The following is a 25,162-nucleotide window of genomic DNA, read 5'->3' as shown; positions in this document are numbered from 1 at the left end:
TCCTGATGCCACCGCTGGCCACCTAACATGCTAACTAATCTTTAACCCTCACGTTCGGCGCTCTGACAATGCTAAAACTCGGTCGAGTCTTTGTCCGAACACCACCGAACGGTTCCCCGCAGGCTGCCATGACATTTTAAAAACTCTGGGTGGGTGCGTGGAAGGGATAGTTTTGGACGAGTTCTCTTCCCTGGAGACCGCGGAAGAGAGAGCGACGCTTTCTCCGTAGCTAGGCAAGAATGGGGAGTTCGCGTGACCAAGAACCGGTCGTCAAGGCAACGGCCCCGCCTCTAAAATGAGAGTCAGCGTTTTGTATGCTGTACAGGAGAATCAAATGTGAATATTTAGGAAATATAAGATTTATGTTTGGGACTGATGAAATATTGGAATTCAAATATTTATTCATCTGGCGTGCAGCCATGATGGCTTGCTTTCATTTCCTCTGACCATCACTAGGAGCGCCATTCCCTCCTTGTCCAACCTGCCTGTTGCAACACCTGAGGTCAATTAGCACTCAAGTGGGCCAAGATATAAAGGCGTGCTGAGGAATTGGTCATTCTCTCTTTTCTGCTCTTCGCATAGTGGTGATCGGAACAAGACACAAAGTAGGTGGTTAAGGCATTTTGTTTGGTGGCTTTTATTTTCCCCCCTTATATGAATTTCAGCTGATCGGTAGTGAGAAATATAATGTTTTTTAAGGATTTCTTAATTTCTCAAGTTGAGAATAAAATGTATTTCCTGGTTTCAACCACTGCTGCTTTTTCTTTTGGTTGGATATTCCATTCCTTGACTTTATTTTAGGGTGCAAAATCAAGCTTGTGGACTTGGTCTCACCCCCCCCCCCCTCTTTTTTTTTTTTTTTTTTTTTTTTTTTTTTTTGCATCTAGTGTCTTCAAATCTCGTGTTGTCTTTCATCTATATATATTCTGCCTGCAGGGAAAATCAATTTTAAAAACAATCTATTATACTATACATTTGTCCTTGTGTGTACACTTGAGACGGCGTACTAGGCAAAGCACACAAAGGTGCATGCCCACCCAGTGGGCAAACTTCAGCTAACTCATTTATCCCCCGCCCCCCTTCCTCAGGTGTGGCTATAAAAGGACTCTGACTGCAGCCCACTCTGCTGACCCGGAGATGTCCACCATGAAGCATCTCCTCTTGTCATTTCTGCGCACTATGTTGCTACTCAGCTATTTGGGTAAAAAAAGCTCTTATGTATGAAAGGTTTTATTCACCAGCCTTTATCCTTGCACCCTAATGCACTTTGTCTGACTTTAATGTCCAAGTACTACATGCCATTTATCTTATCAAGGGAAGCAAATTTGTTGCTGAAATGGTCCTAGACTGTATTAATAGTAATTTCCACTAAATTGTGCAATTAAACCTTTGACCTAATTAGTGCATGTAAAGTTTTTGCGCACCCCTAATCCAGCTCAAGGTTCATATTGATAAAACTGTCACTAGTATACTTGCGCTGGTATACACTACTTTGCTTTGTTCTGCACATGATCAACCGCAGTGTTTTGTTTTTGTTTTGTTTTTTCCCCCCCAGTAGCTGTTGTGCTGTCTGCCTCCACCGAGCATGTGAGGTGGTGCGTCAAGTCAGACAAGGAGCACCAGAAGTGTTTGGCGCTGGCCACAAAGGCACCGGTCTTCTCCTGCGTCAAGAAATCAGACACTTTGGGATGCATCACTGCCATTCATGTGAGTATTTTCCCAAATCATTATCTTAAAGCTGAGATCCGGTCTTCGAAAGCCCCTTCCCAGCCTGTTTTTAGATGTCTCCCTCATCAACACACCTGATTCAAATGATCAGGCTCGCTGATGAGCTGATCATAATCAGGTGTTGGAATGTGACTCCTAAAACTGGCTCGATGGGGGCTCTTGAGGACGGGTCTTGGACACCACTGTCTAAAAGCAAGGTGAACTAGTGTTTGGAGCAGCTGCCTCAAAGATTCCAGGTTTGAATCTTTCATTTTTGTCACTGTTGGCGTAAAGCAGTTAAGTTACTTGAGTTGTCATTAGTTGCCTCTTTGAAAATTGGTTATTAAAAGGCAAGCAAAGTAGCTCAATCCAGCCAAAACATTTCAAGTTGGCAACTCTGGCTGACCAGAATTTTTCTCAGCGGCCAATGATTTTAGCTTGAATTGCATGACTTCTTCCATTGATCTCTGGGCAGGAGGGTGCAGCAGACTCAATTACATTGGATGGAGGAGACATCTACACCGCTGGCCTGGAAAACTACAAACTCCAGCCCATAATTGCTGAGGACTATGGTAACAGTAAGTCAATCACCATGAATTCAAAGTCGTGTTGCGGAATTGATCAGTCTTGTCAGGGTTAAGATGAGACAACTTTCACTGACTCGGCACAAAATTTGTTCTTTCTATAGAATGGCTCAAAGCATATAGACCATAGGAAAATCCCTTACTACCTTTCAAAGGTTTTTTATTCCCCCCGAATCTGCTCAGCATCAGATGGCTGCTACTACGCTGTCGCCGTGGTTAAGAAGGGCTCTGGGTTCGGCATCCGAGAACTGCAAGGGAAGAGATCTTGCCACACTGGCTTGGGAAAATCTGCCGGCTGGAACATCCCAATTGGAACTCTCATTAAGCTGGGTGTGCTAAAGTGGGGAGGCATTGAGGATGAAACTATTGAGTCTGGTGAGTGACATCGATGGTTACTGTTTTTTAAAAGACATGATTTAAGCCATCTTTATTTTTTTTGAAGCGGTGGGTAACTTCTTCTCTGAGAGCTGTGCCCCTGGGGCAGAAAAGGGTTCCAAACTGTGTAAAGGCTGCAAAGGAGACTGCTCGCGATCTCACAACGAACCTTTCTATGACTATGGTGGTGCGTTCCAGTAAGTACAGTCTTCCCCACTCAAATTTTTAAGTGGTTGGGTTGGCTTTTGACAGGCAAGTTAATTGTTAGGATATGTACAGATTGAACAAGTGTCACAGGATTGATCCCTGGGCAACACCCCATCAGTCACTTGGTCTGTCCTGTCACGAAATTCTTGAACCAGTGAAATTACATAATTTGTAGGACAGGTGTTAAGGACTACTTAAGTGGTAAAAGTATGTTTCATCACCTCATTTATCCAGTCATTGAACTTTTTTTTTTTTCTCCCCCACAAACACACAATAGGTGCCTGGTGGAAAATGCAGGAGATGTGGCATTTGTCAAGCACCTTACTGTGCCAGGTGAGTTCAATGTATTAAAATTTAGCCACACCCTGCTCCTATTTGGTACCTCGGCAGATGGATGTGACATTTTTCAAATCACTGTACAGTGCAGGAGTACAACTTATTATTTTTTTTATTTTTTAAATGGTAATCAGTCAACTGTGCTTGATTACAATGACTTTTTTCCGCCCCTACAGACAGCATGAAGGCTGACTACGAGCTGTTGTGCATTAACAACACCAGGGCAGCAGTTGGTGACTACAAAGAATGCCACCTGGCCAGGGTACCCGCTCACGCTGTGGTCACACGACAAGACCCAGAGCTGGGAGAGTTGATTTGGAAAAGCCTCACCACAGTGCAGGTGGGATGCGCACTTAATTTCAGAAATGCTTTCATGTGAATTGTCTGGTAAGACCCAGGGCCTGCTAGTGATGTATTCTGGAGGTTTAAGAAAACCTTTTTTTGTTCCCCCCCCTCCTCAACCAGGACTTTGACCTGTTCTCCTCTGAGGCATATGCACCTGCCAAGAATCTGATGTTCAAAGACTCCACTGAAAAGCTAGTCAGGTTGCCTGCCAACACAACCTCCTTCCTGTATCTGGGTGCCGGCTACTTGAGCATTGTGCGCTCCCTGAACACAGGTAACAACAAACTTATCAAACTCGTATGAATACAAAACAATTTTTCATCACTTTCTTTCAGAGGTGACTGCAGCTGGAACAAACGCCATCACGTGGTGTTCCGTGGGCCTGAGTGAGGCTCAGAAATGTAACGAATGGAGTGCCAACAGCACGGTGGATGATGAAAACAAAATTCTGTGCCAGAATGCCACTACTGTGGAAGAGTGCCTGAAGATGATCATGGTAAAATGACCAATGTCTTCAAAACATGCTCAGCAGGAAAATTTTGAGAATTACCCCAGGTGCTACTTTTGCCAATCAACACAAAACTTCATCATGTAATGGTCAGTATTTGGGTTTATGCCATAATTTTTGTTCAAATTCATCTAAATGAGCTCCAGTCAGAAGCAGGTATACAAGACAGATAGGGAAATGCTAAATTACACCCCCAGTAGCATCTATTGAGTCTAAAGATGCTCACTTACGACTCCCTCACATAACTGGGTTACATGGCTGTCACTCATAACTGGGCAAGAGTTTGACAGACAAATTCAACAACTTTTTTTTTTTTTCACTTAGCGCAAAGATGCAGATGCAATGGCAGTGGATGGAGGAGAGGTGTACACCGCTGGGCAGTGTGGCTTGGTTCCAGCCATGGTAGAGCAATATGATGAAGGTATTCATTTTTCTTTAATTTTATTTTTTTGTTCAAATCTAACATGTACCTTTTCTGTTAACAGGAAAGTGCAACCAATCTGGAGGTAGGTTTTTTTTTCCCCCTCTATATTCTCATGTGGGTTGGGGTAAGTGGCTACAGCTTGGACTATAGTTGCCAACATTCACATGGCAAAACAAGTGTTTGCACCAAAAGAAAATCACATTTCAATGAACCCAACATGCCCTTTCTGGAGATTTTTGTTCAACAAAAACTAACAGATTGTGCATGTATAGCCGCAGCATCCTCCTATATTGCTGTCGCTGTGGTGAAGAAGGATTCTGGAGTGACCTGGGACAACTTGAAGGGCAAGAAGTCCTGTCATACAGGCTTTGGCAGAACAGCTGGCTGGAACATTCCCATGAGTAAAATACACAAACAGACTGGAGACTGTGACTTCAGTAAGTATACTCGTACTGGTAAAATGACTGTATAAATTCTAATTGGAAAATGTTTACTAAACAACTGCATTCACTATAAACAAACTTCTGATTTTGTTTATTTTTAGATTTTGTCAATACTGGTGTATAATCAGTCACACATACCCCAAGGTCTTTTCAAGTATCTATAACAGACCTAAAATGTGAGATTTAACTGATTTGGGAGTTGAAACTGGGGTGTTACCGCACTTGTAACAGTCATGACATGAATAAGTTTAAAATTTTTGAAAGCCAGTTAAAAAATCGAACCTCCATAACTAGCTCAGACTTAGCTCTTTGAAAGATGGGCAGTTAACCTACTAATTGCCATTACAGGATACAAGCAGATTAAAACAAATGGTAATTGTAAGGTGGGGGGTGTTGACATGGGCTTAAGCTTCAGAGATGACTTTGGGAGACCAGGCATTCATGCTACAAAGATGTGTTGTTGGCTAACCAGGAATATTGCACTCCAGAGTTCCAATATGTATGAATGCCCCAGACCAAACAAACACTTAGAATTTACGTTTGCTATAAAATCACTATCAAGATGGCTAAAATGCATCACAATACTCTGTCCCATTTCCTCAGGCAAGTTCTTCAGTAGCGGCTGCGCCCCTGGATCTCCAGCTGGCTCGCCGTTCTGCTCTCAGTGTGCAGGTAGTGGCAAACCTATGGATGACGAGGCTAAGTGCCAAGCCAGTTCAGAGGAAAAGTACTATGGCTATGCTGGGGCCTTTAGGTAAGCTATGCGCAGTGATGGGGAAAGCATCTTTGTCGCCCTTGTCCTTAACCAAGCATTGACAGGTTTGACTTCTGGCAAATGAAGTCAATGACATGCGTCCTCTAGGCTGGTTACTGCAGCGAATTGCAGGGCACACTCCAAAAAGCATTTGGTCTAGTCTTCTACCATGTATGGTTTTCGAATGAGGATGGAACTCAAGAGTACCTAGAGAAAATGATTGGAAGCTGGAGCACAAGAGATGTGCTTGATCTTACTGCTTTTCCTCTTTTCAGATGTCTTGTTGAGGGTGCTGGTGACGTGGCCTTCATTAAACACACAACAGTTGGAGAAAATAGTGATGGTAACGATGCACAACCCTCCCCAGCGATCAATCACAGCACCATAGCATGTTTGTTTCTACACTATTACAGGAAAGGGTCCAGCGTGGGCCACTGATGTTTTGAGCCATGACTATGAGCTGATTTGCCCCACCAAGGGTCCAGTGCCAATCACAGAATTTGAGTCTTGCAACCTGGCAGTCACACCAGCGCACGCTGTGGTGACCCGTCCTGAGACCCGCAATGATGTTGTCACCGTTCTACAGGATCAGCAGGTAGGAAATACTCAGTTACCTTGTAAGGTTGGGCATGGCAGGGATATTTTCAATGTCTTTGCTTTTTAGGCACGGTTCGGCAGAAGCGGCAGGAATCCCAGTTTCAGAATGTTTGAGTCCGGGCCTAAGAAGAATCTCCTTTTCAAAGATTCCACCCAGTGTCTTCAGGAGGTCCCAAGTGGATGCAATTATAAGACTTTCTTGGGACCAGATTACATGGATGCTATGACCTCACTGAGGAAGTGCAGTGACTCCACTCCAGGTTTTTTGATGTAGTTTTAAATGACATCCCAGCTTGCACCAGAAATGCAATGTTTGTCTTTTTTGTCCACAGATTTGGAGAAGCTGTGCAGTTCCCACACCTGTCAGCAGACAAACTAGATGGCTCAAAATACTTTTCCACATTGTTCGAAGCAGCCACTTGGAAATGAACACATCCTTATGCACTATTCAAGACATTTTGCCAATTGCTTTGGTACTGTTTGTCTAACATGTACCAATTTATCAAATAAAGCCCTGCCAATGCTTTACAGAATCTTGTTCTCAATCATTCCCAGAAAGTATATTGTTCAACCTAATGGTTTAATGTGGGGGGTGACCCCCCCCACCAGTTGTCTAGCCTTGTACGATCTAATAAGAAAATAAAGATTAATACTTTATTGGAATTTTGAGGATTAAGGTTTTATTGGCCTCAGCCAGAGAAGTTTCCAACCTTTTATCTGAACATGACATTGCTGAGCTTAACTAAGTGAACCTTTGATTACAAGCAGCAGTGTAATTATGTCCTAATTTAATGTGACTGTAGTTTGTAGAGCAGGTTGTCAAATGACTGAAGGGTTGCAGGTTCAAATGCTGTCTCCTTGGGTGAACCACTAACCAAGTGCTCATTTAAAGGGGTGAACTGTTAGCAAGACTTAATTCCTTTCCTGTGAATATGCTAAAGCCACACACCCCCTGCACTGTATGCAACGTCCACTGGCAACAAGGTGTTCACAGATGTTATCAGCAGCACATGTAGACATAACAGTAATCTACTCCTGTATATATCCTTAGATTGGCTATATGAATACCACCTTTTCTAGGCAGGACACATCCTGCTGCCATATGATTGACGGTGTTGAGCATGAATTAACTATGCTTTCTAGTAAGAGTTGTCCAACTAGCTTGGCAAAGTTGGCCTACTAGCAGGCAGTGTGTATGTAATACAGGCAGTGGTGGAAAAATATTAGTAGGCCTAATAGGACACAATTGTGCACTGAACTGTCTTAAAGACAAATGCATACTAGTACATCAACGACCTTAAACAGGATATCAGGACGTCGCATTCTTTATAGAAAACCATATATTTTATATTTTCCTGATGAAATTTCCAATGAGTATGCACGTCCCTACACAATGTAGGCCACCTTGCTGGACCCTCCATTCACATTTTATGGAGCAGTGCTTCTATGGATGGCGGGGGTGGGGAGCCCAAATCAAACCCATGAGTGGCGCTTGTTGGCCGCACCACGCCCCCGGCCTCGCTACCCCTCCCTGGCTGGATGTGGAGGTCGACGTCACGGAACCACACAGCCGAGGAGGAGTGGACCACAGACGGCCTCTGTCATAAAAACACGCGAAGACAACCGTGGAGTGGAAAGGGTGAAAAAAAAAGGCGACCAGAGTCGGCACGCCGTCGTTTTCACCCCACTTGTCAGAGCCATGGAGGCCGCTTGGCTTTGCGACGAGCTTTCACTGACACTCAGTGTCGTTGTGTGGCGTTTGTGAGCGAGGGCACAGTGTGATCGTATCCTTTTTTTTTGCCTTGCGGATTGGAAGTGAAAGTCCGCCATATTTTTGCGTTACCACGCCCGGGGAGTGGAGCCACGGGGGGAAAAGAAGAAGGGAAGACAGTGGAAATAGATGCACGGTGGTGGGTATGTCCGTGTGCGTCTCCCGGTGCCCACGCAGTTGAAGACGGGGGATTTTTTTTAACGGAAAGAGTGGCGAGGGTGGGGAAAGGAGGTATCGGTGGCGCGGGTGGCAACGCTTAACGAGATCCCGCTCAGGATGTGTCGTAAACGGATCTGTTGACCACCCGGAGACGGCGAAGCAGATTACACCAATTAAGATAGCACTCGAGTGGACTGTATTGTGAGAAAGGTGCGTCTGGGAAGGCGGTGGAGGTGGGGGAAGAAGGAGAACAACAGGATTTCGTCCATTTCTCAAATATCCCAATTTTCACCACCAACGGCAGCTCCGTCATTTGCAGGCCACTGCATGAACGCCTTCCTCGGCCTGTTCGCCGCCCTCGCACCGGCCTCTTCGGGACCAAATCAGTGAGACCCGTTGACCGTAGCGAGTGAAAACGAGAAAAGTGATAAAGAATGACCCTGGAATCCATCATGGCGTGTTGCCTCAGCGAGGAGGCGAAGGAAGCCCGGAGGATCAACGACGAGATCGAGAGGCAGCTCCGCCGGGACAAGAGAGACGCGCGGCGGGAGCTCAAACTGTTGCTGCTCGGTAAGCAAGAGTTTGAAGCCCATTTTAAACCAACATTTGATCTATCTAGTACGTGCTTTGTCGGGCTTTATGAATGGGTGCTCTCACCTGTGTCAAGTTGCGTGGGAGATTTTGGGAGTCCAGTGCACGGATTGACAGGTCCATGGAAATCCGTATGCAGCTGATGGTTCATGATGTACTAGTACGCTCTTTGTTTTTAGAAGACAATTCACCACTAGTAGAACCGACTACTGTACTTACGTCTTGTCGTATTTTTCCCCCTACTACGGCATGACATTTCTACATACTAATAAAACAAATTTGGCTTTCTATTGGCATATGTTTCTCGTGCGACAAAACTGTTTACTAGTTGACATGTTCGTAACTAGTTCTACTAGTGAAGTGGTGGATGTTAACTGTGTTATATTGTTGTTGGTGGTAGTACTACTACCATGTAGTTATGCTTACTAGTAACATGTACTTGTACAACTTGTATGCTGAAGTTGTCTGGTTTATGAGGACAAAGATCAAACTAGTACATGGACCTTAGGCGGAATAGCAAGTATATCATAATTGTTGTAGGACTGGGGTGCACTAGTAAGCCGACTGTGCCTCACCGGTAACGTTCTTCCACTACCGTATGATGATTCTGCACACTATTTGGACATGTTACACTACATGTTACTGGTAATGCAAAACTACTGGTGTTTTTTTGGGCGCGACATGTAGGGTCCAGGAGGCTACTAATTCATGAAACATGACAACTACTTGAACCTAGTAGTGTTCCCAGTGCAGCAGAGCAGTTACCTAGTAAGGTTTAATAAGATACTAGTAGTGGAATGAACATTATTACCAAGACAGTTGTTGTACTAGTGTGCTGAAAAAAAGCATGCTAGTACACAGCCCTTAAGCGGGATATTGAATACATGCTCAAATGGCAGTCTATATACCTGTAAGTCTGGAATCAAACATGGAGCCAAAATGCAACATGCAATACTTCAGTGTTGTTCCATGCTATGCTTCATTTGAATAACTGGAAGTGGTTAGAGTGAAATAAAACTACTGCCGTTGCATACTTGGCTGACAACCTGTACGAGTGGACTTGAAGGAGTCATGGGCCAAAGTCTGCTTCTTCGGATGAAGGACATGCCGTGTAATGATTAGACTATGTCACAAGTGTGCAGTGTAAAGCGCAGGGGCGGGGAAATGTTTATCATTACGATGCATTCAGAGCAGTTCCAATGACCTCGTTTATCACCGGGGATAAGTTCACACTGTAGATGTAACATAAATCCATCAAAGAACTGCTACTTTACCATAAACAGAGCAGCAACACACACAAACAGAGCATGCAGCAATACTCATAGACACATTTTCTCTGCTCTGTGGGAACAAGTATTATGCAGCGTTATTTGTGGGGGGGAGGGGGTTCTTATCTGTCGCTTCTTCTTGCTGTTAATCAAACTGCATTTCTTCCTTAAGAGCTCAGTGCTGCCCAGCATGTTGTGGCATAACGTGGTAGTACGCTGAATACGTGAATCTCTAAATCCATCCTTGCCTGTGCAGTATACTGTAAAAACCCATAGATAATAATTTATGGATAAAGCATAACAGTCTGTGATTTAGCAGGGGCATGAACAATGAATGCATTCGCTTTAGTTTCATACCTGTATAAACTATTCCAATGCAATGATTTAAACATAATCTCTTCTAAATCCTACCTGTGTCTGTTAGTCATACTGTTTTTTTTTTCATCAAATCATTTACTCACTATAACGTCCGGTGAATTGAATTGGCAAGCAAAAAGCCCATTAGATGTGATGACCACACTTGTGGCGAGAGAGTGCCAGGCTCTCTCCTCTGGATCTTGTTGCCTGCCTTTCTTACTTCCTCGTGGGGGGGGGGGGGGGGGGGGGGGTGGGGGGCAGCAAAGTTGATTTGAAGGTGGCGAAGCAGGACTGGCGCCAGAGGCCGTGAGAAATACTCGCCCACGTCACGTGCAAAAAGCAGCATTCCGTGTTTTAGTCTTCAGAGGGGACTTTAAAGGAGGCTTCTCACCCCCAGCTAGTGCGTGCTGATGAACTAAGTTACTTCTTGGCTAAAGGGGCATACTGCATGAACCGAAACTGTAAAACAAACATGTAAGAAACATGCACACATGTAAAACATAGAGTTATGTGTCATTGTTTTTTTCTTGAATCTGCTGCAAAAACACATTATGCTCATTGAAGAAGAATTACCTTTGGTTACATAGATTCACTTAAAATTGCCTGCACTGTTTCAAATCGATGCTAGTCTGAAGACTGAATTGTCTGCAGTTTTTTTTTTATATAAACATGGATGTTGGGTTCATTCATTCCGATATTATCCGTGTTTTTTACAAAAACAAATGTTACAATTGAAGTCTGTAACTATCATTGATGTTTACAAAAACGTTTTTTTTTTTAATGTTCACTTCAAACTTCAAATCAACTTCAATCTTGACATACTATAAACAGCTGTTAGCGTCATTCAAATCTGTAAATTTGTGAAAACCACGTCTGCTAGGGCCATTAATTCATTTTCCGCGTTTGACATATTTATTTGTCTTTTCAGAGTCCAGCTATTCAATCCCATGAACATATTTGTACTTTTTCAAAAAAATTTGAAAATGTTTGTGAGTGAATGAGTTAAAAACAAACGGGTGGTCATTTGATGGCGTAATCCGCATTTGTCCAGCATCAGCTCCACCCAGTGTCCCTGAAGAAAAGAGTCGGTATAGAAAATGGGCGGATGGATAACATCTGCAAAGTGTCTCAGTAGCATTGCATCACACGTCTAATACGAAGGAAGACATTTGACACTGTTACTTCTTCATGGAATGAATGTCGCACAAGCTTGGTGGTTGTGTCCTACGTTTAGAAAACTTTCAAAGATGTCGCACCCGGCTAACAATGCTGCAATACGAGTAGTTGTGTCTATCTTTGGATATCTTTCGTCGTAGTTTTTAGCATTAAAAAAAACAAAAAAAAAACAGGTCACTTGTACTAGTGAGTAAAAAATGTACCCGACTCTTGTTGGGTTGAGAATTGTTCTTGAAAATCATAATCAAAGTTAAAGCTGGTCCAATGGAATAGTTTCAGGTAAAACATCTGTTGTAAATATTCAACTGTCAGACATTCAGCATCCTCAACCATGGTCCGACACGTCACTATTTCTGTTCAATTCATATCCAGAAAGGGGGGGTCGGGGAATCAACCATCTGCTATGCTGCCTCCAATTACGTCTTCATTATTATTACCTCCTCCACTGTTGATTTGTGTGTCAAAAACTTGACGTGGGAAGTTTTTATGCCAAAAAGGTGGACGACTCGCTGGACCAGCTCTAAACAGCTGATTGAAGGTCAGATACACGAGCCACTACATCGTTACAGTGTCCTATTACCATACTAAGATTTATGTCACACAGGAGTACTGTAACCCGTGTCCATGGTGGGTTTTTTTGCGCGCCCAAAACTCCCATTGATACTATTTAACATTTCTCCTCACTGTTCCACTTTGTATTAAAACTAGATTGTCTATTCTTAGGTTAGCTGCTGAAAGGCATTAGCTATTGCACAACACCTGTTGCTAGTGTCCTCGACTACTGGTTCTTGTCATTGAGGTGAATGAGATGTGTAATTATAGGTGAATGTGTAAAGCAGGTGGAGACAAGTAAGACCAGCCTACTATTTCAACATGGTGACTATTTTTAAAAGACACTACAGCCATCTACAATTAACGTCAAAATATCTCTCTTTATCGATTGTTAATCTTCCTTATTGCCGATCAAGGTAATTCTCAATTGTAATATGCTCCCGGTGCGTGTAGCTCCCATTTTTAAAAAAAATTATATTTATTGTAGCAGTATTGTGATGATAGTGATGATCATTTTGTTCCCTATAATCTCGATAGGAAGATTTTCATACCGTTTCTTTCATCTTTACGCTAACGTCTACTTTAGGACCTGTGGTTAAATGTTTGTGTTTTCAGGCTCCAGAATGGCCTTTCTATCTGTTGTTGCAGAGGCTAATCTGGCCAAAATAGTCCAAATTATGGAGTGCAGAGTAATGTTCTTGACTGTAATGACGGAATGTGTCGCACTCTCTTGGCCGCCGACATCTTACAAAAAAAACAACACACGCACATTCTCTCACTTGTCACTTGCCAAAACCATTGAAGAGTTGGCGGCGAGGTTGAGTCAGTCTGTTTTGTTGGCCTGCCAACCAGAGAGAAACTACCCCCAACTCTTCACACCCAAATAGTTCCTGTCGGCGCTTGGAGATGAGCAGCCACAGTATAGACCGAAGGATTCTTTTGGAGTTGCCTCTTAATCAATCAGGGGTTGGATTTGGACCAGTTGGACTCCGTAATTTCATGTTAGATCATGTTTTAGCTTCTTTGACACCATTTTAGCGCTAGCCAAAAACAGGACTGTTCTGTTAAGTATAAAACGTTCTCCAGTTTTGCACCTCCGAAAGTAGTATCTGAACCAGAACAGGAGTCTGTGTATAAAGGTAAAGCAAAGTGAGCTCCATCAAGAAATTCCAAGGCCAAGTATGCCAAAAAAAGAAAATGTCGGAAGTTTGGCACCTGAGACGTGCTCTATATTTCCCTGTTTTGTTCAAAGCCTCTTTCCTGAGTTCCAGACCCCTTCATTGCTGCGCGTCAAAACCATGCCCATGAAGTTGTTTTTTTAGCGCTCTTAATTAGCGATGAAAGGTTATGTCAGGACGACGTGTTGTTGACGTTGGTAGCAACAGTTTGCGACGTCCCCAAACAGTCTAGAAGATGTTTCAAGTCAGCCGTGACGCTGAAATGTCAAAATAAAAGTGTACCAAGGCATTGATGTCCATATTATCTATCATGCATAGCATGAACAGTAGTTACTGCCGTTAGCTTGACTACTTCTTTCTGACAGTGTACACGTAAATAAGCGGTTAGTCGAGGCAGAACAAATGCCTTGAGCATTTTTTTGGTCCGAGGTACCCGAATTACTCGAGGATTCGATTCAGCCCATGTTTTATTCCTATTTTTTTTTTTTCCCCTCTCAAGCATTTTACCGAATGTATTTTTCTATTGATTCCCTCTTTAACAGCTCTGATACTACAGTACCTTCGAGGGCAAAGAAATCACAGGCGAATTTGGCCGGTTCTGCGTCATTGCTTTTCATACAGAACTGTGGCCCGGCAAAAATTGGGGGTTAAAAATTCTTTTTTCTTTTTCTTTCGGTTTTCCAGGCACAGGCGAGAGCGGCAAGAGCACGTTCATCAAGCAGATGAGGATCATCCACGGCGCCGGCTACTCTGACGAGGACAAGCGGGGCTTCACCAAGCTGGTGTACCAGAACATCTTCACTGCCATGCAGTCCATGATCAGGGCCATGGAGACGCTCAAGATCCCCTACAAATATGAGCACAATACGGTAAACCTACAAAATAAAGGACCCAAAATGTGCAGGAGGAGCAGAGGAAGAGTGTTTTTGTATTTTTAGCGTTGTCTATCTCACTCAGAGCAGCCATCCCATCATCACTTCCTGCCCTTTTCTGACACTTCCTGTGTTCTCGCGGTGCTGCATTTCACGCCGTCTGCAGATAAACTGGGGGCATTTGTCCTCTATCCTCATGTACAGTAACCTCTTGTCAGTAGACATTGTTCCCCCGTAGTATCACGGATTATCATTCGTACTAGGACTGTCTTGCTACCATCAATAAAACACACATTCATGTCAATCAGCACAGGAATAAAGCAGTCTGTTTCCTGCTCGTTCCAAAAGTGTGCTGTTGTGCTGCGTCTCCAAATTTTGCCATGGTTGTTTACCTTGCTTGCGTATTTTCGGCAAGTTGCCGAATACAAACTGTGTTATTTTTTACCCTAGAGACAGAAAATAGCGTAAAATGCCACAGAGAAATCAATGTATTCAAGTTCGGTTCGCTTAGTGAGTGGCAACATAAGACGGACGCCGGTGGCCTCACTTCTCGCTACGAGTAGCATCGCCGCTATTCACCGCGCATACAAGTACTTCCTGTACAAAACAATACACACACACAACACAAAACAATGTTCCTTTCAAAGGAGGTATTCTGATCGGGTTTACATGACCCAATATCCGGGTAACAAAAAGGTCTTATTCAGGTTTTTAAAAAACAGATTATGAGCATATTCCTGTTATCCCTGCAAACATTTTTTTTTAGTTTTATTTAATTTTGTTAATTTAAAATTTGCCATGTCAACTAAAAGCCTTTTCGGCTATAGAGTAGCTTTAGTGTCTTTCATTCTTATAGCCTATGTAATGGTATTTTGTATAGCAACTTTTAAGTAAAATAAATGCAAACAGTCCAAAATTACTCTGAAATAATGAATTAATTGAGTAGAAATCATTTGCTGACAGCTTCGTCCCCACAGTTCAAAAATACTATTTGCACCCCGACTTGACAGGAAGTGGAAACAAAGAGTCCTGCATTTGTGCCCACCCTCAATGACCGGAAGCTTTTATGGAGATTGGAAGCCCTGATCAATTATTTAGCAAAGCTGTTGCATGAGCGTCCGGTCTGCTCGTGCACCGCATTGTCGGGTGAGGTGCTTCTTCTTTTAAGAATGTTAACTTAATACATGCTGAATACAGACTATTGAGCGCTTTTGGTGGGTTAAAAGCAACACTATGTAGTAACTTGCCTTACCGTCATTTTGATCCTTCACTGGCTTCTGAAAAGAACATTACATACGGTTTATAAAAGATAATGCATTTTCTTGGGGAAATATAAAATAAAGGGCCCGTGCAGTGAATTCAGAGGCAAAACAATGTTTTTTCACACCCTATTTTCCTGAATGCAGAAAAAGATGGAGAATGACAAATGCTTGGTTGTAGATGACCATAATAAATTATATTACTCCGGACCACACATTCTATTTTTCAGATGAAAGAATGTGTAATGTGTAAACGCACACAATGTTAGCTTTCGATTACCGGTAATACAACAACATTATTTTGGTGTAGTTCTGCACTGTGTCTTATAAGGGAACCAAATATAACATTTGCACTGCACATCTCACTGGGTTGTGCAGGAGTACCTAATGAAATGTCTCCTAACCGTGTAATTGGTTGCAATGTAGTAACCTCATTTTGGATTCCAAGTGATTATGCCGATTAGCCCTAATTGCACACAAATGAGGTGTCACATTTATCAGGAAAATCACATTACAAAAGCAGCAACTGGGCCGGCCCAAACTTTGCCCTCAATTGGCTAGATGTGATTTGGGATTCCGATATTTGGTCCATGTCAAGCCTCAGGGTGTGAAGACTCAATATAGAATTGTTCATAATTAGCATAACTAATAATAAGACTTGATGGTGTTACTTCACCCCCCTCCTCCTCCCATCTTCCAGGCGAACGCCAACGTGGTGAGAGAAGTGGACGTGGAGAAGGTCATCATGTTTGTGAATCCTTACGTAGACGCTATCAAGAGCTTGTGGAACGACCCGGGCATCCAGGAGTGCTACGACAGGAGGAGGGAATACCAGCTGTCCGACTCAACCAAATAGTGAGTGATGAATGGACAGTTTAAATGTCCAACTGTGCTAGACTTTTTTTTTTTTAATTTTTTTTTTTTAATTTTTTTTTGCCAGTGCAAACATAAATTATTAGTGTTAGTTTTATTGGAGCGATGCATAACCCCAGATAATGAATAATAAAATATAATAAAAAATAACAACGATTAATCGAAATTTAATCGTGCTTTAAAATGTTCAAATCGAAGAAAACCGATTAATGTGCAGAACGGCGCGGTGCGTTTACAAGTTTCAGAGGTTGTGAAAGTACCCTGAATGCACCATGTGGCTTGCGTAGAAAGCGGGCAGCGTATGCGATTCTGCCGTTGTAATTCTTTAAACCTCTAACAACTTTATTCCAGAGAATCATGACTGCCTTATATATTTTAGAATCCGTATAAAAAAAATTACTTTATTCTTGTAGTATTACGCCTTTATTTATGGGATATCTTTTGTATTAAAATTCAATTTAAAGGCCATCAAGTAAAAATGATTTAATTAGAAATACAAGTAAGATTCAGTAATGAAGGTCATGAACATGCAACTCTGTGACAGCTGTAATAGCGGCACAAACATTCATATGGGCATGCGGTAATTTGTGGAAAGAGCATATGCACTTATACTGAAATGAGGTCCACTTTCACACTTTTCTCCCCACAGTTACCTGAACGCTTTGGACAGGATCGCAGAGAGCTCCTACTTGCCCACTCAACAGGACGTGCTGAGAGTCCGCGTCCCCACCACGGGCATCATTGAGTACCCCTTTGACCTGCAAAGCGTCATATTCAGGTGCCATCTGGCAGATTTACAATGATACCTTGTCTTACAGTAGGAGCGACCCACCTTAGGAGGCTTTTTGGAGTCTCTAGCCATTATTTGGTCAATTTTGTTTCTTCCTTGTGTGTGTGTTGTGAGCCAAAATTAGAGGTACAAGCAAGCTTCAGGTATAACCGCTGAGAGCCGCAGTTGCAATTTCAGCCATTTATTGAACGCGACAAACATACAAATACAGAATTAGAACACTTTCAAGGAGCTGCTGTAGGCCACATCTTGCAAAACACGCACAGATTAACTTGCCTACAAGACTTGAGCTCCTTACATCGCTCACAGTGCCACGCCCCTTCAAGGCACACGTACTGTCCCAACGTACAGTAAGTACACTTCGTAAAACCAGTTTATTTCCTTACATTCACTTGTATTTTTTAAAATGTTTTTTTATACATTACACTGTTCTTGCAGTTCTTTAGTCTTAAAAGACATTCTTGCACACGTCTTACAAAATGTTAACACAGTAGGCTTTTATGATTCTAAATAGTCTCAAATCTCATAATAAATAACATTCTTATTCAAAAAAATTACGGAATGACTTAAAGTAATATCACGCTATCACAGTAACCAACAGTGATGTGGTTTTATTTGGGACTCTTGAGAGCTGCTTGACACCAATTTCTGGACTGCAGCAACATTTGACAACAAGGGACATTGGCAGCCATGCAAAGCTGGTCTCAAATTGAATTTCAAAGCGAATTTTAAAAAGTCTTGAATTGAACTTGCCTGCAGGTGTAGGAATCCTAAATACAGAGGGAAAAAATGTGCTGTGTTTTGAGTGGCTTCAATGGAGTAATTACGGTTCATTTCAATAGGGAAAATGGATTTGAAATGCAGCGAACCCCTGTATAGTCGTGGTTTGTCATTTGCGCATTCACCCTGTCGCAGATCATTTTTATTTATTTTTGCTGAAAAACTTGCTAGAGGCACTGTTTTTGTGTGAAGGCCATGGCGGCATCTATCAGCTGTGACAAACCCATTTTTGAGTGGTGGTGATGGTTGTCGATTTTTGCTGTTTGCGGTGGGGCTTGACCCCAATCACTATGAGTAAATTGAGTTAGAAACTTGGTCATGGAACAAATGAATCTCACAAGTCAATGTACCACTGTCCTCATATGCTTCAGTTTCATTTCTTATGTAGCGGCGAGGGGGTTAGTCTAACAAGTGCAACGGCCGCCTATTGACAGGATGGTGGACGTGGGCGGTCAGCGGTCAGAGAGGAGGAAGTGGATCCACTGTTTCGAGAACGTCACGTCCATCATGTTCCTGGTGGCGCTCAGCGAATACGACCAAGTTCTGGTGGAGTCGGACAACGAGGTAATCCCAGTGGGGTCAACATGGCCGCCGTTTTGCACGGTGCGACCTCAGACGGATGCATTCTTTTCAGAACCGCATGGAGGAGAGCAAAGCGCTCTTCAGGACAATCATCACGTACCCGTGGTTCCAGAACTCCTCCGTCATCCTGTTCCTCAACAAGAAGGATCTGCTGGAGGAGAAGATCATGTACTCTCATCTGGTCGACTACTTCCCGGAGTACGACGGTGAGTAAGACCGGCGAGACGAGCGTAGATTACGGAACCTCCGAATCTGCGCGTCATCCATTTTGTTTCACACACCTAGACAGAGACAATTGCTTTCAACAAAACAAGGCATCAGAAGGGCATGTTGGTTGCCTCTGATACTACCTCCAGAAGCGGGCAAAGTTTTGGTCCACTGCGCCATTCCCGCAAATTTAGAAGACATATTGATTTTCATCTTACAAGGGCGTTACAAATCTCATAGAACAAGGGTGTGAACTTTGAACCGCGATATAGCAGGTACTAGGGCTGAACGAGTTAAAAAGTGAATGTAATTGCAATTTGATTCAATGTTCAGCCCTAACAGGTACTGTACCTCAGAAGCGGGCAAATTTGCGATTTGGACTCTAAACCCCATTCTATACTGATACCTTTCGCACGGTACAACAATTCTGTGTAAAAGTGCTGCTTTCCCCCAAGACCACCCCCCTCCTCATTTTTTCTTCTTCTTCTTGCTCCTTCCAGGTCCCCAGAGGGACCCGCAGGCAGGCCGCGAGTTCATCCTGAAGATGTTCGTGGACCTGAACCCCGACAGCGACAAAATCATCTACTCGCACTTCACCTGCGCCACCGACACGGAGAACATCCGCTTTGTGTTTGCCGCCGTCAAGGACACCATCCTGCAGCTCAACCTGAAGGAATACAACCTGGTGTAACGCATAAGGACTGGCTCGATCTGTCAAGAGATGCATCACACTCACAAATCCAAATCAAATGCTTGCATCGAATACTAATTTATTTGCCATGTGTTGGTTGTCAGGAGGCAAGCGAATTAAATGAAATGTTATGTTGCTATTTAATTAAGAATTTATAGAAAAAAAAAAGGAGAATAAAAGGTTTGCATTCCTTTTTAAAAAAAAAAAATAAAAAGTCACTTTTGACTGACTCATAATAATAATAAAAAAAAAAAACAAAAGGCAAAAACTGTGATTTTAAAAGTATTTGATTTGATATGGATGTGAATCCTGATCATGTTGGTACCACCGCCCCCGCCGACCCGAAATGCATACTGAACTACAACTACCCGTCTAGACTACACTAATATTCACCGTCATTTTTTTTTTTTTTGTGACAAAACAACAATTTCACAAAAATATTGATTATCTAAACACCTACCGGTAAATATTCTCTTCTGTTTTACTCAGTAAAATGTCATCTTTTTTTCAAAGTTTAGTGAATGTTAAAAAATGTAATTTTGACACAGTCAATTCAAGGTGGAAAGTAGTCAACTGTTCAGTGGACACTCACAACTCCAGACTTTGCGGTGTAGAAAGACATATTTTTGCTATCCATCTTAAAGTACTAGTACAGTACACCCAAGTAAGACCGTTCAGTATATTGAAACAACAACTATAGCACACTAACTTTTCCGCAACTCGTACTACTTTTGACCCACTAGTATGCAATTAAACCATATTGGTAAACTATTGCGCTGTACTCGTAACATTACTAGGCCCAACTAGTTGGTATCTCAAGGACTCGTACCCTCCTGGAACCAACTAATTGCACCAAAATGACCTTAGTAGTTTTTCATATTAGTATCTAGTTGTACTGTTATTGCAAAATTGTCCTAGTCGTGTGCAGAAATGTCATACAGTAGTGGAATTTTTTTTTTGAACTAGTTAGACAGTTATTCTAGTGCACCGAAGTGTCTCACTAGTGTGGTCAAAGAGCATACTAGTACATGGACCTTAAGATGGATATCAAGTATATCGGGAAAAAAAAAAAACCCTCAAAAGGCTTTCTATGTGAGTGCAGCTTTGGTTCCGTATGCATTTTGGGTAGCTTCCCTGCCGCCTACTTCTGGCTGAGGTGTTCAAAATAACGTTAGGAGTTACGTGACGTTAGATGAAAATGGATGTTTCAACTGTGCCACATTCACACGTTTTATTGTGTTTGTGTGTGTGTGTGTGTGTTTGTTGTCCGATGCCAAAAGCAACCAATTTCACACACACATGCGCCGTTTTGGAGCTCAATGTGTGTTTAGCGGGCGGCACGGTGGTCGACTGGTTAGCACGTCCGCCTCACAGTTCAAAGGTTGTGGGTTCGATCCCGGCTCCGGCCTCCCTGTGTGGAGTTTGCATGTTCTCCCCGTGCCTGCGTGGGTTTTCTCCGGGCACTCCGGTTTCCTCCCACATTCCAAAAACATGCATGGTAAGTTGATTGGATACTCTAAAATTGCCCCTAGGTGTGATTGTGAGTGCGGTTGTTTGTCTCTGTGTGCCCTGCGATTGGCTGGCAACCAGTTCAGGGTGTCCCCCGCCTACTGCCCAAAGACAGCTGGGATAGGCTCCAGCACGCCCCGCGACCCTTGTGAGGAGAAGCGGTACAGATAATGGATGGATGGATGTGTGTTTAGCCACAAGCCCTGCCCCTCCTATCACCTGTCAGATTTAGGGCTGTCCAATTACAGCCCAGCTGTCTTGACTGTTGCTAGGTTGAAAGAGGGCAAAGTGTTCTAAACGTTTGTACCAAAGTTTCTGATTGGCCCTACCGTCCTCCCCCTCGAGTCACTTTGGAGTATTTTTTGATTTGTTCCCAAGAACACAAGCCTGTAATTTTACATGTATTGAGGCATAGTGCAATTATGAATGCTATAATCATTGTACATACTCTCTCTCTTTCTCTCTCTCTCTCTCTCTCTCTTGCCATTTATATATATATAAATATATATATATAAATATATAAATGGCAGCGTCTTTGTTGGCTTTGTAATAATGATTTTTTTTTTTTTTTTGGCAGATTGAATGTGCGGTATTGGAAAAAAATATGTATCTGTGTACCGGTAATTGTATTGTACGTCTAATGGCTAATTCTTTTTTTTTTTTTTCTGAAAGCAAATGTGTTATTTACATGTTTTTCCGTTTCCTTTTATAAGAGGAGAATGTACATTTTGTGTTTTTTGGCCGTTTTATTTCTCAGCAAAGAAACATTGTTCAGCTTCAGAAATACATAAAGAGGAATATGATGATGCATTGCCATGCCCAGTGCTTCGAGTCACAATTTTGTTCACTGATTATCATATACTCGCATTATTCAAAATGTAAAAAAAAAAAAAAAAAAGATTTCTCGACAGAACACTCGTAGATGACAAAGAAATGTGGGATAAAAAAAATAATTGTGCTTCATTTTATTTTCACTAAGAGGTGGGGGATCATCATAGCCAGGACCGGCCCAGAAATACACCAGCTATTCGGGAAAACTGAAATATTTTCCTGAAATTCCCGATGGCCACCCCGCCTCTGGGTGAAATCACTCATCAGGGCAACGGATTGAATACAAATGTGCACCAATACATGTACGGAAACATGCAGACCTGCTAATTGTGAAAATCTGTGTATAATAAGCGTTTTCCATGAAAAGTAGGGGTCCCCCCCGGGTCCCCCCCCCCACACACACAATTTGAAGTTTTAAAACTTCACGAACAAGTGAATTTACAGCGATCCGGGAGTATGCGGGGGTCCACTGTATTCACAGTCCTATATTCTTATCTTCATTCTCTGCAAGGAACTACCAATAATAGGGTTGATGAGCTGAGAGGAGTTGAGGCGGCCCAATATACTGTACAGCAGTGTTTTTCAAACTGTGTGCGTTCCGTGGGAAATTTGTGTGCCTGTGCGGTCTAGCGCCTGGCAGCAGAATCATGTAGTTGCTACATTGAAACATTGTAGTACTCTTCCATGCCAGCAGGTAGCATCAGCAGGTAGCTAATTGTCTTTGTTTAGAGACAGGAGAATTAGTGACGCATTTTATCCAAACAGGCCCAACTAGGGTTAGGGTTTCAAACTAGGAATAGGGTTTCAAACTAGGGTTAGGGTTTCAAACTAGGGTTTCAAACTAGGGTTAGGGTTTAAAACTAGGGTTTCAAACAAGATTAGGGTTTCAAACTAGGGTTAGGGTTTCAATTTAGGGTTTCAAACTAGGGTTATGGTTTCAAACTAGGGTTAGGGTTTCAATCTAGGCTTTCAAACTAGGGTTATGGTTTCAAATTAGGGTTTCATACTAGCGTTAGGGTTTCAAACTAGGGTTTCAAACTAGGGTTAGGGTTTCAAACTAGGGTTTCAAACTAGGGTTAGGGTTTCAAACTAGAGTTAGGGTTTCAAACTAGAGTTTAAAGCTAGGGTCTCAAACTAGGGTTAGGGTATCAAACTAGGGTTTCAAACTAGGGTTAGAGTTTCAAACTAGGGTTAGGGTTTCAAATTAGGGTTTCAAACTAGGGTTAGGGTTTCAAACTACGGTTTCAAACTAGGGTTAGGGTTTCAAATTAGGGTTTCAAACTAGGGTTTCAAACTAGGGTTAGGGTTTCAAACTAGGGTTTAAAACTAGGGTCTCAAACTAGGGTTAGGGTATCAAACTACGGTTTCAACCTAGGGTTAGGGTTTCAAACTATGGTTAGAGTTTCAAACTAGGGTGAGGGTTTCAAATTAGGGTTTCAAACTAGGGTTAGAGTTTCAAATTAGGGTTAGGGTTTCAAACTAAGGTTTAAAGCTAGGGTCTCAAACAAGGGTTAGGGTATCAAACTTGGGTTTCAAACTAGGGTTAGGGTTTCAAACTAGGGTTAGGGTTTCAAACTAGGGTTAGGGTTTCAAACTAGGGTTTAAAGCTAGGGTCTCAAACTAGGGTTAGGGTCTCAAACTAGGGTCTCAAACTAGGGTTTCAAACTAGGGTTAGGGTTTCAAACTAGGGTTAGGGTTTCAAATTAGGGTTTCAAACTAGGGTTAGGGTTCCAAACTACGGTTTCAAACTAGGGTTAGGGTTTCAAACTAGGGTTCCAAACTAGGGTTAGGGTTTCAAACTAGGGTTAGGGTTTCAAACTAGGGTTTCAAACTAGGGTTTCAAACTGGGGTTAGGGTTTCAAACTAGGGTTAGGGTTTCAAACTAGGGTTTCAAACTAGGGTTAGGGTTTCAACCTAGGGTTTCAAACTAGGGTTTCAAACTAGGGTTAGGGTTTAAAACTAGGGTTCCAAACTAGGGTTAGGGTTTCAAACTAGGGTTAGGGTTTCAAACTAGGGTTTCAAACTAAGGTTAGGGTTTCAACCTAGGGTTTCAAACTAGGGTTTTAAACTGGGGTTAGGGTTTCAAACTAGGGTTAGGGTTTCAAACTAGGGTTTCAAACTAGGGTTAGGGTTTAAAACTAGGGTTCCAAACTAGGGTTAGGGTTTCAAACTAGGGTAAGGGTTTCAAACTAGGGTTTCAAACTAAGGTTAGGGTTTCAAACTAGGGTTTCAAACTAGGGTTAGGATTTCAAACTAGGGTTTTAAACTGGGGTTAGGGTTTCAAACTAGGGTTAGGGTTTCAAACTAGGTTTTTGAACTGGGGTTAGGGTTGCAAACTAAGGTTCCAAACTAGGGTTAGGGTTTTAAACTAGGGTTAGGGTTTCAAACTAGGGTTTCAAACTAGGGTTTCAAACTAGGGTTAGGGTTTCAGACTAGGGTTAGGTTTTCAAACTAGGGTTTCAAACTGGGGTTAGGGTTTCAAACTTTGGTTAGGGTTTAAAACTAGGGTTTCAAACTAGGGTTAGGGGTTCAGACTAGGGTTAGGGTTTCAAACTAGGGTTTCAAACTAGGGTTAGGGGTTCAGACTAGGGTTAGGGTTTCAAACTGGGGTTAGGGTTTCAAACTAGGGTTAGGGTTTCAAACTAGGTTTTCGAACTAGGGTTAGGGTTTCAAACTAGGGTTCCAAACTAGGGTTAGGGTTTCAGACTAGGGTGAGGGTTTCAAACTAGGGTTAGGGTTTCAAACTAGGGTTTCAAACTAGGGTTTCAAGCTAGGGTTAGGGTTTCAAACTGGGGTTAGGGTTTCAAACTAGGGTTCCAAACTAGGGTTAGGGTTTTAAACTAGGTTTTCAAACTAGGGTTTCAAACTAGGGTTAGGGTTTCAAACTAGGGTTCCAAACTAGGGTTAGGGTTTTAAACAAGGGTTAGGGTTTCAAACTAGGGTTTCAAACTGGGGTTAGGGTTTCAAACTAGGGTTTCAAACTAGGGTTAGGGTTTTAAACTAGGGTTAGGGTTTCAAACTAGGGTTAGGGTTTCAAACTAGGGTTTCAAACTAGGGTTAGGGTTTCAAACTAGGGTTTCAAACTGGGGTTAGGGTTTCAAACTAGGGTTAGGGTTTCAAACTAGGGTTTCAAACTAGGGTTAGGATTTCAAACTAGGGTATCAAACTGGGGTTAGGGTTTGAAACTAGGGTTTCAAACTAGGGTTAGGGTTTTAAACTAGGGTTAGGGTTTCAAACTAGGGTTAGGGTTTCAAACTAGGGTTTCAAACTAGGGTTAGCGTTTCAAACTAGGGTTCCAAACTAGGGTTAGGGTTTCAAACTAGGGTTAGGGTTTCAAACTAGGGTTTCAAACTAGGGTTTCAAACTGGGGTTAGGGTTTCAAACTAGGGTTAGGGTTTCAAACTAGGGTTTCAAACTAGGGTTAGGGTTTCAAACT

General features: G+C 42.5%; 2 protein-coding genes across 5 annotated transcripts; both read left to right on the top strand.

Annotated features, from left to right (window-relative positions):
• The first annotated feature begins 460 nt into the window (after nucleotides 1-460).
• LOC147147349 (serotransferrin-like) lies at nucleotides 461-6,813 on the top strand. Of its 3 annotated transcripts, none has more exons than XM_086031423.1 (18): nucleotides 461-605; nucleotides 1,089-1,201; nucleotides 1,559-1,707; nucleotides 2,183-2,285; nucleotides 2,475-2,666; nucleotides 2,734-2,863; nucleotides 3,151-3,206; nucleotides 3,386-3,549; nucleotides 3,675-3,828; nucleotides 3,890-4,050; nucleotides 4,387-4,483; nucleotides 4,548-4,568; nucleotides 4,759-4,923; nucleotides 5,533-5,683; nucleotides 5,959-6,026; nucleotides 6,097-6,278; nucleotides 6,348-6,540; nucleotides 6,613-6,813. In XM_086031423.1, exons 2-18 carry the CDS (start codon nucleotides 1,138-1,140, stop codon nucleotides 6,657-6,659), a joined length of 2,097 nt encoding a protein of 698 aa, XP_085887549.1. In that variant the 5' UTR covers nucleotides 461-605; nucleotides 1,089-1,137; the 3' UTR covers nucleotides 6,660-6,813. The 3 variants fall into 3 exon arrangements, with proteins under 3 accessions (XP_085887549.1, XP_085887551.1, XP_085887548.1); XM_086031425.1 differs by having other exon boundaries at nucleotides 1,556-1,707; nucleotides 2,183-2,279; XM_086031422.1 differs by having other exon boundaries at nucleotides 1,556-1,707.
• Nucleotides 6,814-7,801: 988 nt separating this feature from the next.
• On the top strand, nucleotides 7,802-21,720 carry LOC147147348 (guanine nucleotide-binding protein G(q) subunit alpha). 2 transcript variants are annotated; one of them, XM_086030028.1, is made up of 8 exons: nucleotides 7,802-8,420; nucleotides 8,530-8,780; nucleotides 14,017-14,201; nucleotides 16,164-16,318; nucleotides 16,986-17,114; nucleotides 18,341-18,470; nucleotides 18,541-18,694; nucleotides 19,196-21,720. In XM_086030028.1, exons 2-8 carry the CDS (start codon nucleotides 8,645-8,647, stop codon nucleotides 19,384-19,386), a joined length of 1,080 nt encoding a protein of 359 aa, XP_085886154.1. In that variant the 5' UTR covers nucleotides 7,802-8,420; nucleotides 8,530-8,644; the 3' UTR covers nucleotides 19,387-21,720. The 2 variants fall into 2 exon arrangements, with proteins under 2 accessions (XP_085886154.1, XP_085886153.1); XM_086030027.1 differs by having other exon boundaries at nucleotides 7,802-8,780.
• The last annotated feature ends 3,442 nt before the right edge of the window (nucleotides 21,721-25,162 follow it).

This window comes from Filicampus tigris, chromosome 5 (assembly GCF_054856515.1).
Source record: "Filicampus tigris isolate MCC_2025a chromosome 5, RoL_Ftig_1.0, whole genome shotgun sequence".
In the NCBI taxonomy this organism is placed as follows: domain Eukaryota; kingdom Metazoa; phylum Chordata; class Actinopteri; order Syngnathiformes; family Syngnathidae; genus Filicampus; species Filicampus tigris.
Note: the sequence above shows the minus strand (reverse complement) of the source record. Positions and strands in the feature narration are given on the sequence as shown.

Coding starts and splice junctions, on each gene's coding strand:
- LOC147147348 (XM_086030028.1), top strand. CDS start 8,645: ATGACCCTGGAATCCATCATGGCGTGTTGCCTCAGCGAGGAGGCGAAG. Junction 14,202..16,163: donor ACAAATATGAGCACAATACG/GTAAACCTACAA, acceptor CCCATCTTCCAG/GCGAACGCCAACGTGGTGAG. Junction 18,695..19,195: donor CTACTTCCCGGAGTACGACG/GTGAGTAAGACC, acceptor TGCTCCTTCCAG/GTCCCCAGAGGGACCCGCAG.
- LOC147147349 (XM_086031422.1), top strand. CDS start 1,138: ATGTCCACCATGAAGCATCTCCTCTTGTCATTTCTGCGCACTATGTTG. Junction 1,708..2,182: donor GATGCATCACTGCCATTCAT/GTGAGTATTTTC, acceptor ATCTCTGGGCAG/GAGGGTGCAGCAGACTCAAT. Junction 2,667..2,733: donor GGATGAAACTATTGAGTCTG/GTGAGTGACATC, acceptor TTTTTTTTGAAG/CGGTGGGTAACTTCTTCTCT.